General features: G+C 38.8%; 1 protein-coding gene across 1 annotated transcript; it reads right to left on the bottom strand.

Annotated features, from left to right (window-relative positions):
* Positions 1-7,757: 7,757 nt before the first annotated feature.
* Positions 7,758-16,557, bottom strand: hsd3b7 (hydroxy-delta-5-steroid dehydrogenase, 3 beta- and steroid delta-isomerase). Its single transcript, XM_085271992.1, has 6 exons — positions 16,364-16,557; positions 15,009-15,164; positions 12,065-12,173; positions 10,024-10,123; positions 9,406-9,568; positions 7,758-8,906 (listed from the first exon to the last, which is right to left on the bottom strand). The coding sequence occupies exons 1-6, from the start codon at positions 16,521-16,523 to the stop codon at positions 8,494-8,496; spliced, it is 1,101 nt and encodes a 366-aa protein (XP_085128118.1). The 5' UTR covers positions 16,524-16,557; the 3' UTR covers positions 7,758-8,493.
* Between the last annotated feature and the right edge of the window lie 1,351 nt (positions 16,558-17,908).

The following is a 17,908-nucleotide window of genomic DNA, read 5'->3' as shown; positions in this document are numbered from 1 at the left end:
AGAGACCTCCAGAACCTGTCCTCCATAAAGATATCACGTTGTTATGTCCCATCAACATCTGACCAAGTGAAGCAGTATGAGTTACACAGCTTTTCTGATGCCAGTGTAACCGGTTATGGTGTGTGCTCATACTTGAGAACAGTGACCAAGTTTGGAGAAGTACAGTGCACTCTTGTGATGGGTAAAGCAAGAGTCGCTCCTACTAAAGTGACAACCATCCCAAGATTGGAGCTTTCTGCGGCTGTAGTAGCTACGAGAGCAGCTGACTTTCTAAAGAGAGAATTGGAGATCCAAAATATTCAGGTGTACTACTGGACTGATTCCAAAGTTGTCCTTGGTTATATTAACAACGACGCAAGGCGCTTTCATGTATTCGTTGCTAACAGAATACAGAGAATCAGATCAAGTACAGAACCAAGTCGATGGCGATATGTTGCCTCTGAACAAAATCCTGCAGATCACGCATCACGTGGAGTCATGACAAAAGAACTAGTACAGTCCAACTGGTTCACAGGACCAAGTTTTTTATGGCAAAAGGAACTACCACAAGAAGATGCTAAAGTGAAAGAGATCAGTATCGAAGATCCAGAACTCAAAGTCACAACAGTATTCGCAGTTAAGGCAAAAGAAGAGAAATCCATTTTAGAACGACTGGAAAAATTCTCAGATTGGACGAGAGTTGTGAAAGCAATAGCAAGATTAAGACGACGTGTAAAGTATGCAAAGAACTCAAAGTAAATGTCCAATGAAAGTACTACGTTGGAAGAAAGGAAAGAAGCCGAGGAGTTCATCATACAGACAGTTCAACAAGAAGCATTTGGAAAGGAAATTAAGATCATAAAGGATAAGGAGGAAGTCAGACCATCTCACTCAAAGCTACTTCAGTTAAGTCCATTCCTTGATCAACACAATATCTTGAGGGTAGGAGGAAGACTTACAAAAGCATCAATCCATCCCAACATCAAACACCCAGCCATTCTGCCAAAGAAACATCATGTGTCGCACCTGCTCATCAAACATTTTCATGAGAAGACGCATCATCAAGGCCGAGGGATGACAGTAAATGAGATACGGTCCAATGGCATATGGGTAATTGGCTGCAGTACTGAAGTATCGTCATTTATATACAAATGTGTCAAATGTAGAAAGTACAGGAAAGGCAATCAAGAACAAAGGATGGGAGACCTGCCACCAGAAAGACTGGAAGCTACCCCTCCATTTACATACAGCGGTATGGACTGCTTCGGACCATTCTGTGTAAAAGAAGGGAGGAAAGACTTGAAGAGATATGGACTCTTGTTTACATGTATGTGCTCGAGAGCTATACATATAGAAGTTCTAGATGATCTCAGTGCAGACTGTTTTCTCAATGCACTCCGTTGTTTCATAGCAATACGTGGCAACGTAGGTCAGCTGCATTGTGATCAAGGCACCAATTTTATCGGTGCAAGAAACGAGCTTCTAACGCAAGCAACTCAAGAGAAAGTCAAAGAGCTGGGAATAACTTTCGTTTTCAACCCACCTGCTTCTAGCCACATGGGAGGAGTCTGGGAGAGGCAGATTCGGACAATAAGAAATGTTCTGAAATCCATTCTTGACCAGTCAGCTTCAAGATCAGACACTTCATCATTGAGAACGTTCATGTATGAAGCTATGGCAATAGTAAACAGTCGACCACTAACTGTAGAGTCTATCAACGACCCTGTAGGACTGGAGCCGTTGACACCCAACCATATTTTGACGATGAAGTCAGCAGTGATCTCACCACCACCTGGAGAATTCGCTAAAGAAGATCTCTACCTCCAGAAAAGATGGAAACGAGTACAATATTTGGCGAATGTATTTTGGACAAGGTGGAGAAAGGAATATCTGTTAAACTTGCAACAGAGAAGCAAATGGAATAAAAACAGAAGAAATGCAAAAATAAATGACATTGTGTTATTACAAGAAGACTGTCTTCCAAGAAATCAATGGAAACTCGCCAAAGTTGTGGAAGTCACTCCAGGAGCTGACGGCAGAGTCAGACAAGTTAAGCTTCTCATCGGTGACTCTACTAGAGACAATAAGGGGAAGCACACAACTAAGACGATTTTAGAGAGACCCATACATAAGACTATACTTTTACTTGAAGCAGAGTAAAGACTCAACATAATGTTTATTGGTTAACCTTCGCTAAGTTCATTGTTGGGTCAAATTCCTTTAGGATCACACATGCTGTTGCGATAGTGTGATGGTGGGAGTGTAACAGTTGGTGAAATGTTAGTATTTGACCACTAGGCGGAGCTCTTGTAATGATAATGTAACTAACTCATTTTATTTTGTATGTTTTATTTTTGTGTTGAGCATGTTAACATTTTCCTTTTTTGCCTACCGGATTGGTGTACAGTTAATTTGATACATGGAAAATAGCCGGTTAATTTTGTAAATATAAGGTAAGGGCAGAGGTCACTTCCTGTTTTGGAAAAAAGTCAGAGAAGCTGCGCATGGTGACGGTCTAGCCGTGTAAAAGTCAAGCTAAGAAAGAAGAAATAAGCCCTAAGTTCCAGTTACACCGGTTTGTCTACTTGCAGGCCAAAGTGGTATGTTTGTTTATATTTTGTGAATTTTATATTGTAATATGTTTTAATGCTGAAATATAATTTTCTTGTACATTTGTATTCACCAGTTCTACGGTGTACCTGTACGTTAAGAGAAGCACAGTAAACATCAGTAAAGAAGAACTCTCGTGTCTCTCGTGTATGTGTACAAGCCGGCATACTGATGGATTTAACAACCTTATTTTGCTGCTCATGCCTGGAAAAATTACATCTTTATAGCTGGTCTGGAAACGCCTAGGATTTCCCCCAGATGAGCTGGATGAGGTGGCTGGGGAGAGGGAGGTCCTCCCTTTTGTGTTAGACTTCTGCCTCCAAGGGGCTGGAAATGGATGGATGGACTGTATTGCTTAATAAGATTTACGGAAAAACTCTGCTGTAATGTCCCCCAGTGTGGCCATTTGTAATTTCTAATCTAATTTCAGCCCACACAAATCAACAGCAGTGATCACAAAACGGTGTATAACTGAATACAGTAGTGAGATCTTTAACCAGGTCTTCCCATTAACACCTGACCTGTCCAGAGGTTCAGTCAATGAGCTCGTCAATAGCTTCAATGCTAAAATGTTAAATGTCATTGACACTATTGCTCCCATTAAGGTGAAGGTTATCTCTGGAAGGAAAAAGTCTCCATGGAGAAACTCCACACTGGTGAAAAATGAAAAAAGAGAGTGTAGGAAAGCTGAGCGCAGATGGAGAAAAACAAACCTCCAGGTTCATTATGACATCTATAAAGAGAAACTTCACAATTATAATTTACAACTGAGGAGTGCAAGGAGGTCCTACTTCTCTGACATCATCACCAAAAACAGTCATAATGCTCGGGTCTTATTTTCTACAGTTGACAGGCTAACAAACCCTCCTGTGCCAGTGGCAGCTGAACTTCATTCGACCATGGCCTGCAATGACTTTGCCAAATTCTTCACAGAAAAAATCCAAAAGATTAGATAAGCAATTGGTACATCAACAGCATATTCAGGATATGTACTGTGTCCACTGAAAAACTGTTTAAACACCATCAAACAGTTTCACCCGATTAACAGCAAAGACCTGAAGACATCTTAGGTCAACTGAACTCCTCCTGCTGTTTAGATGTCCTGCCAACAAGTTTTTTCAAAAAGGTCTCAAAGACTTTGGAGTCAGACCTGTTACAGATCGTCAACTTTTCTTTAATGTCAGGTGTGTTTCCAGAACCACTAAAAACTGCTGTAATAAAACCTATACTGAAAAAGGACAATCTTGACAAGACACAAATGAACAACTACAGGCCGATCTCAAATCTCCCATTTTTAAGTAAGATCATTGAAAAAGCAGTTTCTCAACAGCTCAATTACTTCTTAAAACAGAATAACTGCTATGATGCCTTCCAGTCAGGTTTTAGACAGAACCACAGCACTGAAACCGCTCTGACCAAAGTGTTTAATGACATATGTCTGAATACAGACAGTGGAAAAATGTCAGTCTGTCAGGGGTTGACATTTGTTCAAACACAAGTAAGAGAAATAAGACACTGTAGACCGACTCAGAGTATTAGAAAACGTGCACACGGGTGAATGTCTCTGAGAAGACACACACACTGAGCGCAGGCTTGGTTCTTTATTTATAGTGAAAGTAAGTTACATAGTACTTCCTCTTTTAACTGAAAGGGGAGAGGTCAGGCATTATCTCAGCTTATCTGACCTTGCACACATACAGTACACTGAAAATAACAATGCAGAAGTATATCATGCTTATCTGACATCACACACTGAGGTAAGGAATGCATTATGTTCTCTTTAACAATAAGCTTGGTTATGTGAAAATATATGAACACACAGAATATAAGGCACACTTGATTATATTGTATTATAGAGATTTGGTAATATTGTATAATGTAGAAAATCTCTTAACACAGTCTTAGTTTTACTGGATCTCAGTGCAGCATTTGATACAGTTGACCACAACATATTACTCAAACGACTGGAGAACTGGACAGGTCTTTCAGGAACTGTACTAAACTGGTTCAAAACATACTTAGAAAACAGGAAATACTTTGTATCAATAGGTAACTTCACATCTGAGCAGACAAGTATCACATGTGGAGTTCCCCAAGGTTCCATCTTGGGACCCCTTCTGTTTAACATTTACATGCTCCCACTGGCACAGATTATAAAGAACAACAAAATAAACTACCACAGCTATGCAGATGACACACAAATATATATCACAATGTCACCAGGAGACCGAGGCCCTATACAGGCTGTTGGTAAATGCATCGAGGAAATTAATGACTGGTTGTGCCACAATTTTCTCCAGCTAAACAAAAACTGAAGTAATAGTCTTTGGTGCCAAAGAAAAACAATTACATGTCACCAGAGAACTTCAATCTATACACCTAAAAACCACAAACCCGGAGAGAAATTTGGGGGTAGTGATGGATGCAGACCTAAACTTAGAAAAACACATTAAGACAATAACAAAATCAGCTTACTATCACCTCAAGAATATTTCAAGGATAAAAGATCTGATGTCTCAACAGGACCTGGAAAAACTAGTCCCTGCATTCATCTTTAGTAGGCTTGATTACTGTAACAGCATCTTTACAGGTCTACCTAAAAAATCAGTCAGACAACTACAGCTCATTCAGAACTCTGCTGCTCGAGTCCTCACTAAGACCAAAAAAGTGAACCACATCGGTCCAGCTCTGAGGTCTTTACACTGGCTGCCTGTCCATCAGAGGATAGACTTTAAAGTTCTGATGCTGGCCTATAAAGCTCTGAATGGTTTAGGACCAAAAATACATCAGTGACCTCCTGACCCAGTATGAACCTTCCAGATCCCTCAGGTCATTTGGATCCGGTTTTTTATCAGTTCCCAGAGTCAGAACCAGACACGGAGAAGCTGCATTCAGCTTTTATGCTTCATATATCTGGAACAAACTCCCAGAAAGCCTCAGATCAGCTGAAACACCCAGTTTATTTAAATCCAGGTTGAAGACTCCTATTCTCAGCTACATTTGAATAAAACACCAAATCCACACTGTTAAGCTTAAATTTCAAAACTTACATTTTAACTACTGATTTTATCTACTGTCCTGATTTTATCTACTGTTTTTTAATCAATTTTAACTCATGCTTTTTATTTGTTTTTGTTCTTTAATGTCTCTAAAGCACTTTGAATCACCTTGTTGTTGAATTGTGCTATATACATAAACTTGCCTTGCCTAATCTAATCTAATGTCGGCCTTCACTGTTTCCTCTCTTGTAGCCGTAGGAGAGATGTCTTATCGAGTTATTGTTAATAGTCATAGTTAGAGCATAGTAATGGTTTCCTATTTAACTGAAAAAAGGCAGGGCAGCTTTACAGGTCTTTATTGAATGTAAGTTTTATCTGTAAAGGCAAACATGTTATGAACCATTTTAGATAAGGACCGGGGAACAGAATACAAACAAAATAAATGAAATATGAACATAAAAATTCAGTCTAGACAGGATGAGCTGCAAAATGGCCATGCTGAACCTCATCCTTGAGTCCTTGATCTTTTTCTGTAGGGCATGGTTTGCTGATCCATTATGGAGCCTCTAATACCTGCAGCTGGGTCCAGTTCTGGGCAGACCCACAGAGTCTGCTTTATGTGATTTTCAGTGGTACAGACACTGTACCTTTCAAATGCTGTTTGACATAATAAGTGAATCTCAATCTTTGAACAAAGACAAACATTACATGTAATCAGATTACATTCAGACAGTCTGTCTGCTTTTAAAACACCCCTTTAAATTCCTTTAGTTTAGTCTTAGTCTTAAAAATCATTTCTGTTCCTTACCCAAATAGCCACATCATATCCAAGGTTCCATCTGTAACACAAAATGTTTCCATTAGTGTGACTGATTGCAAAACAAAGAACAGATGTCTTTTATTTAAACAATGATTGCTACAGTGACCTACAATAAATGTTGCAGTGCAAGGAAGCTGGCTGACCCTTACTGTCCACAGAGTGGAGGTCTCTGTTTTCTCTGTCTCCATAGTTCCTGCTTCCTGGAACAGGACCCTCACCTGCCACAGGTCTACGGAGTGGCTTTTCTGACAAAAGACTGTAATTTTTTTAAATTTGTATTATTTTTTGTCTTCTGCTATTCCTGGAGTAAGGATGTGATGCCAGTATTACAACAATGGTGTTTCAATCACAAAGATGCATAATATTGTTTTTTCTTTATAGAATCAATGTGATCTGTCGATTGTTATGACAGCAGACTCTCAGACAGAGTTGAAATTAAACTTTAAGACATCTCAGGCTGTTCATGTTTTTGTATATATAAAAATGTTCAGAATATCTATTCACTTCTCATAAAAGATATAGGTGTTTGTTTTCACATAGGTTATGTTTTACTGGTTCACCCCATTTGTTATATATAGCTCCTGGTTGGCTTGTGAACTCAAACAGGTTTGACACACCTAGAGACTCCAGTTGTGAACTACCAAAACACATCAGTTAAACTCATACAGATATTTTGCTGTATTCCCACAGACATGCTTTCTCTTACATCATAGAAACATTTTATAAGAAAGCCTAGCCTTTGTGTCAGACCATATTACAATCTGCTGGAAATGTAAAAAACAAAACAAAACAAAAAAAACCACACACACACAACTTAATTTTTCCACATTCTTGTTTCCACATCTTTTGGTTTTGTTTGCAAAAAAGGATTTATGAGTTTGTTTGGAAACTGTTAGTCTTTGCTTTGTATTTCCTAGCACCATGCATGGTGGTGTTTTGGAGATTGCTATGCAAAACCTCAAAATGGGGGACACCCAGGTCTACAGGAACACTATTTAGCAAACTCTAAAGGAACTCCCTTTTCCTTCTGAGTCATAGAAGTTCAAATCCAGCTGGTTTTAATATAGCATGACAACAAGTTTCCACATGACTTCAAGGAGTGATTCTCTCTACCTACCGCAATGGGTAAACACTTGGATACATAGAAACCGGAGGACACAATGTAACCATGGGGATATGGTGTGGGCAAATATGCATACTGAAACAAAAACAAGGATTTAAAGTTGTGCAAGTGGTTTCCAGGGATGGGATGTAGTGATGTGTATCAGAGTTGTTATGCAACCAAAGACTGGGATGACAGGCAATGAGATCAGGGCACCGCCCTGATGCCAAGCACAACACACGAGGCCTTGTACAAAGGATTAAATAAATCTTTATTTGTAATGACAAAAAAAAATTAAACATTCCAATTGTGTCACAATAAACATTTATTCAAACAGTATAAAACATTTTATAAACTCTGCTAAATCAATAAAATATTAGTAACCTGAGTAGTAAATGCATGTAAATTGAGTTTACATTGTCACTATTAATACTGTGCATATTGATAATATTTAATGTGAAATGCATATCTAAAATTAGTACATGCCACAGAAATGGATAGAACAACAACGTAATAATTATGTCGTCTTCACCATTTGCCCCATCTAGAACTAGTTCATTAACAAATGTAGTTAACGGTTCTGATGGAATCAGTGGTCAACATTTTATAATGAAGCTTATTTTAACTTTGAATTAAGGCATTCTGTGGATGTTGGCAGAACTGAAAACACCAACACAAGACCAAGAACAATACTGCTTTATCGGTACTGCATAGTTTTTAAAGCTTGAATGTCGAAATGAATGCCGTTTCAAAAATGTTATGAAAGCACCTTTTAATCTACTACGACGAGAATTATTGAGACATCTTTTATAAAACTATGTTTATATGCTCTGTATAAAAGCTCTGTTACACTGTCCCTACTGTAAGGCACAGTACTGCTTGTTTCTCTACAACATTAATAGACAACAGGCATTATTTACGTATTGCGATCCCGTCTGTCTACATAGCAGCTTCTAATAAATGTTGCTGTGGTTGAGCTCAGATCAACAGTCTTTGGAGTTTTCTGAAGGAAATGTGCTAATCCATTTCTTTGTGCGGGCCAGACATTCATCCCAGCTGTACAAGGGGCGGTAATCGAAATGACGCTCAGCTTTGTCGGTGCGCACTGTGAAGGTGGTGCTAACAACGGCCAAGGTGTAACTGTTCAGCAGCGGCGTGTAGTTGTATATGGGTTTTAGTAACCAGCGCATCAAATCATTAAACATGGCCAGAAACCATAACACCATTGTGGGTATCCGTGCCTTTCGAAAGTTAAACTCTGAGAACAACACCATGTTGAAATCTTCGTAGCTTTTGTAGGGTGAGTCATCGTAGCAGTAGAACACTTCTCCTCCAACTTTCTCTGGGCGCTCTCTCAAAGCTTGGGCTGCAAGGAGATGCATCCAGGCAACATTGCCTAGGTAGATAAGTGGATAAGTAACGGATTTAATTATGGTGATGGTAAAGAGTGCAAAAATACATCAATTGTAGATACTACTTTAGTCATTTAATCTGCATCCAAGTGACATCCTTTCTATCCAGTTGTGGCTGATACTGCATGCCTTACATGCATGCATTTGTAAAATGTATTAATATCATAAATGCAATCATATTCTGTTAGGAGATCAGAGGATTTGTGGTGTGAATTGGATGCATGTATACATGTTCACCGATAATGACCATCTGGTATTGAATTTATTATAAACCTATTAAAAGTTGTTTAAGAGCATCAGGGTTTCTTATCATATTATCATCTGAAATTCTAATGTTATGAATTGCGTTAGGTGTAAAACCGTAAACTTCCTGCGAAGTGCAGAGGAAGTGCTTCTACATGCTACATCTGCTTTAAAAATGACGGCGCCTTTAACCAAGTTTTCAGTGCCACATAGGAAACATCACAGAAGTGGTAATTTTACCTGCATAAACTCGACCGTGTTCAACATGATCTGGGATGCCTCCAACAATCAAGCCTCCCCTTTGAACACCCTGCTTATAGAAGTCCTTCATTAGCTGGTGCCCCTCGCCATAGATCCCCGTTGGCCTCAGTGAGCATGTGTATAAGTGCTTACCACCCTTAACCTGGACAGGAAATAAAAACAACTTTTAGTTTCCAGGCCGGAGGCAGATAAAATAAAAGAAGATTTAGATATAATTGTAAACAGCAAAAATTACACCATTGTACCACCGCATAGCCACAAGGGAAATTCTCACATTCTGTGGCAAAGTTGCACAAGAAACCACCCCCCCCACACACACTATGACTTTGTTTTTTTAAAGGCTCCAGTCCAGCTCAGCAAGAGACTAAAAAACAAAAACATCTGCATATCTCGAGCCTCTGCATGGAACTGCCCAGTCAGAGTTTATCCAGGTTAAGCCTTTTTAGAAACTAATCCTTTTACTGGTTTCACTGCATTATCATAGTTCAGTTCAAATGTACATTTACTAAATCTGCTTCATTGTGATGTAGTTCAAACAGTATACCACTTTTCTTTACACAAAGTAAACATACCATTAATTTGTGAAATATATCTTACCTTGGTGCCATTAGCATCAAGCACAATTTTCTCTGCCTCTGACTTGCTCTTGGGGTAGGCCATGCTGTGTTTCACTGTATAAGGTGTGTCTTCATTGCCCCTACAAAGAAAGAAGTTAAACATTCAGAGAAGTGCTCAGGAGAAGATAATCACCTAGTATTTTCTTGACCTTGCTGTGTGTGTTAGGAATGTGCTTATGGCGTACTAAACAGAAGTGTTGAAATGAACCTTGGCAAAGAAGAACAAACCTGATATCCATGTTTATTTGCAAGTTTTTCAAAGTTTGTTCTTATCTTTTTTCCAAATCTACTGTCTAAATAGAACAAATATTTGTAACAAGAGAAGGAAAAGCACGTTTGCTGGGCGTGATTTTCCTCATGTGACAAGGGCATTATGTGGAATTCTTTAAATCCATTTGTTACTTTAAATCCATTTTTGATATTGATAGTAATATGCTGCGACTTTAATTCTACTAGGAAATACCAGAAAGCTAATCTGTCTCAGTGGCTGGAGATGGGCTGACGTAGAAAGATCTCAGTAGATAAGAGGGCATCCACTTGGAATGATTATATCAATATTTTTCTTTTGAATCTTCATCTAACAATCTGAGAACATATTGTACTGTGAAAAAGCTTTGCACGTGTTCTACGTCACACATCAACAAGAAGGTGCCTGATTGGTCCCAGATCCTTCTGTAGCATCAAACATCCCAAAGAATCATCAAAAGAGACAAAAAGAACAAGGAGTCCAGCCTCAGATGCTGGCCTCTGTAAAGCCCTAATCTCAAGATCATGGAGCCAGTCTGAGATTAGCAGGCAGCACTCAGAATTTTACTGGTACAGGTTGGAGGGTAAAGGGTGCACATGCTAAATATGTGGTCAGAGTTTCTGCAGCGCAAACTCTTTTGTTTTTAACCCTTGGTAGTGGTTGGCCAGAATAGATTAACCGTAAACCTTCAGGAACTGGGTGGAATTTCCAACCAGACACTTAAATATTGAAGAATGCCCACTTGTGCACCGTCACCTTAACCTTAGTGCATACAAGCATTGCACACCAGGGTTTTTCATTTCGGTCATGGGTGACAATGGGAAAAACCCTACCTTGAAATGCTTTCAGCCAAAGCACAAAAACTGTTCCCTCTAACCGACATATGCCAGTAAATGGTCTGTCTGGGTCTCCTATTCCTATACTCAAACAATATGACGGTGAACTATACACCTGGATCTGACTCACGCCTTTAGGAGTGAACTTTCCATTTGTCATCAGTCTTGATTCAAGAGTCATTTCTATTTTGGTTTCTGCTCATTCTTACCCAAAATATTCCATAGCTACACAGGTATGGACATGCCACTCAAATGATGTCACTGAAAATGATGAATACACAGAAAAACCCGGAGACAGCCCATATTTAGAAATCACATTGTGTTGCTTTTTCCTCTCATGACAGGCAAAAAACCTGGCAAATGTACATTACATAACATTTTTTATTTGTTATTAAATAATTCAGAACTATTCCTCTGGTATCAACCAACCTTGAGTGACATAACTGTCAATAGCATGCCAATGCAAATGATGGTTGCAAAACAGTTTGAACTTTAAGCTCCAGATTTAAAAGCTGTTTAACTGCAGCAACATTACATAACAAGTGCGTGACATAAGTCTGGAAAATATTAAAGCACTGGCAAAAGAAAGCTCAGACAGTAGCTCCCATTTAATGTCTTTTAATCAGAATAAACTACCTTGATCACTTGGTTGAATAACACACAGAAAATACTAAATACTGCATTTGTCATTGACGTTTGACTCCACCCCATCATATCTTGCGCTGCACAAGTCATGTGTTAAATGATGGTGCTTTTAAGATAAGAGTGGTTACAAGGCAGCAACTACAGAAAATGAACTAGATGAGCTAAAGCACTTCTTCAAATGGGTTTAGATGTCTACTATGTTGGCTCAGTCAGCATAAAAAAATAAGAATAATTAAAAAAAACCAACAACAACATTTTAAACAACTAACAATGTTATAGTTTTTGAATTTCACCTCTTAAAGTGATCTCCATTGATGTTGGGACCGACCACTTCCATGCTGCTGGTATAGAGGAGGCACTCTATGCCGCACTCCACACAGGCTTTGATGACATTCTTTGTTCCTAAGAGGAAAAGAAAACATCGTTTTTAGCAAGTCTGCTCACTTTTGTGTTGATAGAGCAGACTGTAGCTCAAAGGACACTGTGACACAGAAATAGTTTATTCCATCAGTGCAGATTTGAAGAAAGCTGCTATTTTTTATTTTTTTAATGGATTGCTTCAAATTACTATATGAAACATCTCCGTGTGAATAATTTAAACGGGACCCATGCGTGTTCTGTTTGTATGAGAGGATGCCACGAATATTTCTGGCTTCCACTATTGAGGCTATTGTTTACGTATCTGAAAGTTAAAAACAAAAATCTACGGAGTAAACACTTGACAAGCTGCATAGTTAACATTTGTTAAAGTGCTGATGAGAAAAAGAAGTGCTGATGTGTTTAATTTGCCATCTGAGCAAAACAAAACAAAAAAGAAACCCACAGAGTTCACAAATACCATGCACAGCTGCACAGACAACCATACCACTCCCTGTAAAGTGACAGACTTATCAGCACCAATGTGGTAGTAGATTATCAGGAACGTATGCCATATTTCACTAGAACAGAGCGAGAGGTTTCACGCGCTACAGAAAAACTGAAAAAGCCAGACCAAAAACACCTCTACAAAATCTAACAGTAAATTTGCTGAATATGTGTTGTGATACTCTATTCTTGGCAAAAGGGATGAACTGAAATTACCAGCACTGTCAAACCTACAGCTTTGCTGCTAGCACAGTTAAAACTAATCTCACTTTAAAGGCAAAAATACATAGAACAGGACACAGATAAGACAGAGGAACAGACCATAATTTAAGATTCAATTTAGGTAAACCAGTTCCACAGTCTTCTATGCATAGTGGCTCACTGGCATGATTTCTAGGACACCTAATTAAATACAGGAAACACTAATTAAATTTGTTTGATCTGTGCTTTTCCTGATGCAGTAATGTTTACCCTCTGCAAGCTCTGCTGTCTAGCTTTTGTGCCAACATGTGGTCTGAAAGGAGGTTAAACATTGCAGCTACAGCCTAAAATACACAGGCTATAAGTGTTTACAATATACTGCTGTTAGACTAGCATTTTAAATCTATACCAGTTATGAGAAGAAGAGAGATTTTAACCAGACACTAGAGGAGGAGGAACTAACAAGAATGTGTTGAAGAAAACCCCTTGACGCCAACACAGGGGAAATATTAAAATTCTTGAAATATTTTTCAGGTCCGTGAGGCCAAATGGGACAATCTCCTTGGACCGAGTAAAACAGACAGATGCAACTACTGGATCTTATCAGATTTTTACAGAAGAAAAACTTTAACTGTAGTGGTTTGTTCATATACACTCTAGCAATCCAAATAATTAACATCCATATGGAAAAAAGCTGACCTCTGCACGAGATCTTTGGGAGCCTACAGACAAAACTGCCTTTAATCTGCAGTGATTGTTTTTGGGGTACAGATATTAAAAGCAAAGCCTCACCAGCAACATTTGCATCCCTTCTTTATTACTGTGATCAGTGTCTTCAATCTGGTTTTAGATTCAGATCAATGAAATGTTTGTGTTTTCCTTCATCGCAGCACATCTGGCATGCTGCTGTCAATAAAATTCTTTAGTCACTTGAAAGTCAGCGCCAGAGACATTTCAGGAACTCGGGGAAAATTGTCAGCCAGGAAATGCTGCAGCCTATTGTAGTCAACAAGTCCACTGAAAACAAATACCTCTTAAGTATAAAGAAGGCTGAATAGCTTATTCCTCTTCGTCACAGAGCTCCACTGTTTTCCACACACCATTTGATTTAAGGTTCAGTTAGCTGAATATTTTTTGAGTTTGTCTAACATGATGCCAACCTACTGTTTTAAATGTCCAAATACCAAAAATATTATAGAGATTAATGATAGCAAAAGCTTCAGTGTTTGAGCCAAATTTATCTCTTGAGAGCCATTTTGCTACATAAAACAGTAGAAGGAATGTTTAGACAGATTTTAAAGAACACAACCTGCCCACCTTCAAAAACCCCTAGAAACAATAGTAAAATAAACCCAGTAAATTCCACAGACCCAAAGAAACGATACTTTTGGGAAGCATTTAAAATAGTTTTCCAGTCAAGAGTAAACTCATTGGTTAACTGTTATTTTGGACTGCTTTTGGCAATCCAATACATTTATGAGTCACTAACTTTTCCAGGTTTGAACAAGGTGTTTTTATTTAACTGAGACACTTGACACACAAATCTGGAGTCTGTCTCTGATGCTCTCATGTGCAAATAGAGCTCTACAGTGACATATGATCAGTTAAACCTTGACCTAAATGTATAATTCAACCGACTCTATTTAGTCATAGTTTCAGTCAGTGAATAGTGACACTACTCTCATCATGTTCCAAAAAAGTAGAGGGGAAGAAAATGGGTTTCCCCAGCAGTTCGCTTCTCGTCTGCACAAAGGAAACCCATCTCCAATAACAACTTCAGCATCATGTAACACTTAAACTCACCGCTAAATTCCACACTAACAGCATCAGCCAATTAGAGTTGAAGTTTAAGAGAATCTGAGACCTCTGGTGTTTAAACAAAGTATCCTTTCATAAAGACGAAACAACACTTTGAACACACAAAATGACCCTTGACTGAAACAAGAGGAAACCACACCTCAGACCAGAAATGTGAATATGTGAACTATAACTATTTTTCCATTTTTTGGTTGAAGGGAAACGTTCAGCCTTGGAAGTCATCCAAAGTAAATGTAGCCAAGGTTCTCCTCTAAATATCTTTCTGTGGTAAAATGTTTTTCAAGTTTAACTGTTGATTGATGTTTCCACCCCACCCCTTTTCCTTGTTATCACTTTGATCTTTCCAAGCCTCACCTGTTACGTTGACAGAGTAGATGAGGGGCTCTGGGACTTTGTACCAAACATCAACCAAGCTGGCTGTGTGGATGACAACATCGGTTCCACGGGAGGCCTCCAACACAGATTCATAATCCGTGATATCTCCTTGAATGACAACCACTCTTGTCCGCTCTGGGTAAAAAACATGAAAACACAAAGTTAAAAACAAACAAATAAACCTGAAAATAATGTCCATATTCTCCCGAGAATTCCACAAGGATGTTACAAATACACTGAGGAACAAACAGTTTGTTTACCAAGCAACTTCAAAACAACCTCATTCTTTTCCCAGCCCGCCCTGATTTCATAATAGCAGTGTTATTTCCAGGTGTGATTTGCATCTTTCCGAATCATCAAGGCAAGTCCAATTTTATCCAAAGTGATAATGTCTTATTTTTAAATTCCACAGAAGTTTAAAACAATATAAGAGATCAGTCTCCACTGTTGCGCTGACATGGCAAAAATATTATGAAGGCCTTGAACCTATAAATTATCTACCATTTGTCCTTGAAACGCTGATAGCTCTGCACCTGGACTTTCACACAGAGATTCTGCTGAAATTCAAACTCTGTTTTATGGGTTTTGATTCTTAGATGGATCACTAGTCTTTTTGTTGGGGCATTAGTCACAGCTTTGAGGGTCTTGTCTTGCTTAACTTCTGTATTTTACTGTAAGCAGACCAGCAATCAAGGAAATAAAACATATCTTGGCTTCCAAGTGATTTCAGTAATGTTTCCCAGGAAGCAGGGAACAAAAACAAACACATCATGTGAACCACCTTTGGTCACGACTTCTGGTTCTATGTAAACCAACAGGTTAGCATTCAAATTATTCAGAAGGTGCTGAAAGTCACGGCAGGTGCAACAACAAGACACGACAGGTAAATTAGGGTGCGCTCAAAACACAGCTTTCTTTACGTTGCCAAGGTGATTAAAAGCATATCTGAGACACAAACATCAGGGTATGCCATTTTTTTCCTTATAAGTAATGCTGTACCTGCTCGAGGTATTTCATTCAAACAGACTCTAATTAAGATGACATAAAGCTGGCACGCTAAAGGTTTGAGTTACGATTCTTATCAGGAATGCGGTGGCGAAGTGATGAAGACAGTTTTGTTTTCTCTGGAGAATTACCATGAAAAGGAAAATGCTGCCGAATAAAACAAACAGCTCGAGTGATTTACGACAATATATCTGCGCGTATGTCTGTTTGCCGGTGAAAGATTTAACGTTAAATCGGTATATTAGCTAACGAAGTTCCGCATTATAAACAGAAACAGCATTGCATGACATAAGTCACGAACAGTCAAGAAGCGCTTCTGCTCGTCTTACCTGTGCTGAGATCATTCAAGGTCGGATCTACGCGTTTGTCAAACACCCGTATCTCCTCTAGACTGTCCTCCTTTTCCAGGAGAATTCTCAGTAAATGCTGGCCGAGAAACCCACAGGCACCGGTGAGCAGATACACAAGACCCCGCTGGTGTTCCGACATCGTGTTACGCTAATGAACTCTGTGCTCTGCAGCGGCGAGCTGGAGCTTTTGCCTATACTCGCCCCGCCCTTCCCGCCCACAGAGACACTGACACTGATGCTAACAGACTCAATAAACTGATCCGCAAGGCCAGCATTATTTTAGGGATGAAGCTGGACTCTCTTAATTTGGTGTTGGAGAGGCGAATGTTGTCCAAGATAAAGACAATGTTGGATAATTCCTCCCACCCACTCCATGACATGCTGGCTAGCCACAGGAGCATGTTCAGTGAGAGACTGACATCAAAAAGCACCACTGCACGACACAGGAAATCATTCCTTTATTTATCAGTAAGTGAATTATTTGTATGTATATATTGTGCTACTTCTTGTACTTCTTGTATTGTCTGTTTTTGTTACTGTTTGTACTGGCACACTCTAACCAACATAATTTCCCCTAGGGATCAATAAAGTATTCTGATTCTGATTCTGATTGACCCCTTTTTGTGTTTTTGTGGGTTGATCAGCCACTATTTTAAGTTTCCCCTTTGTCTCTCTAGGTAGGTCAGTTTGTTTGAGTTATAAGTATTGTTTGTCAACTTTGAGTAGAGTTCTGTTACTTTGACCCAAGATTTCAATTTTTTTGTGTAATGTAACCAACTTTGTTTTGAGGGGAGCTACGGGGGCCTCATCTTGCTTCCTTTACTTTCCTTCTGTCATGAATATATTGATATATTGTCATAGTAAAATGGATCAGGAGACCTGTGAATGTAAAAGTAATGCCTTACACAAAATGGTCAATGTTTTTCTGCTGATGTTTTTAATATGTTTGCCTCTTGAACACACTCACCTACTTTTCACTGTGAGGAACAGTGGATCAGAAGAAAGTTGGCCTTATAGGGAGAGCACTAAAAAGATGGGAGTTGGAAATGCATATAGGGGCACATGTTAGCCAGCTGTAGCCTCGTCAACTCAGGTCACCATCTGTTCTCATCAGATTTCACTGCTTCCTCTTACAGTCTATGACAGTTGCAGATGCATTCATTTCCGGCACACAACTTCCTGCTCAACCAACATGCCTTTAAAGTGGCATAAGAGAGCGATCAACTAGAAGTCAGACTCTCACGCTTGTTTCCAATCTGAACATCCATATCCAGCAGGACACTGACTTGGTAAAGAAAAACACAAGATTTTCATTTATTTAAAAAATATTTTTTCAACATGTTGCTTTAAATAAACATGGAGACAGTTCCATATTTTTGTTTATAAAATAAATATAAGAATTATGCTACATTTTGCTTCTATTTCACTATATTTTGGAAACAAATATTAGTTTATATTATACAATATTGCAAACCATAGGTTTATTTTAGTCATTGCCATTTTTTGCTGGTTGGCAACCATTAG

This window comes from Mchenga conophoros, linkage group LG4 (assembly GCF_057382185.1).
Source record: "Mchenga conophoros isolate Kocher_MC1m ecotype Shallow Benthic linkage group LG4, M_conophoros_male_GT1.1, whole genome shotgun sequence".
Classification (NCBI taxonomy): Eukaryota; Metazoa; Chordata; class Actinopteri; order Cichliformes; family Cichlidae; genus Mchenga; species Mchenga conophoros.
This window is presented reverse-complemented; position numbering and strand designations above follow the sequence as displayed.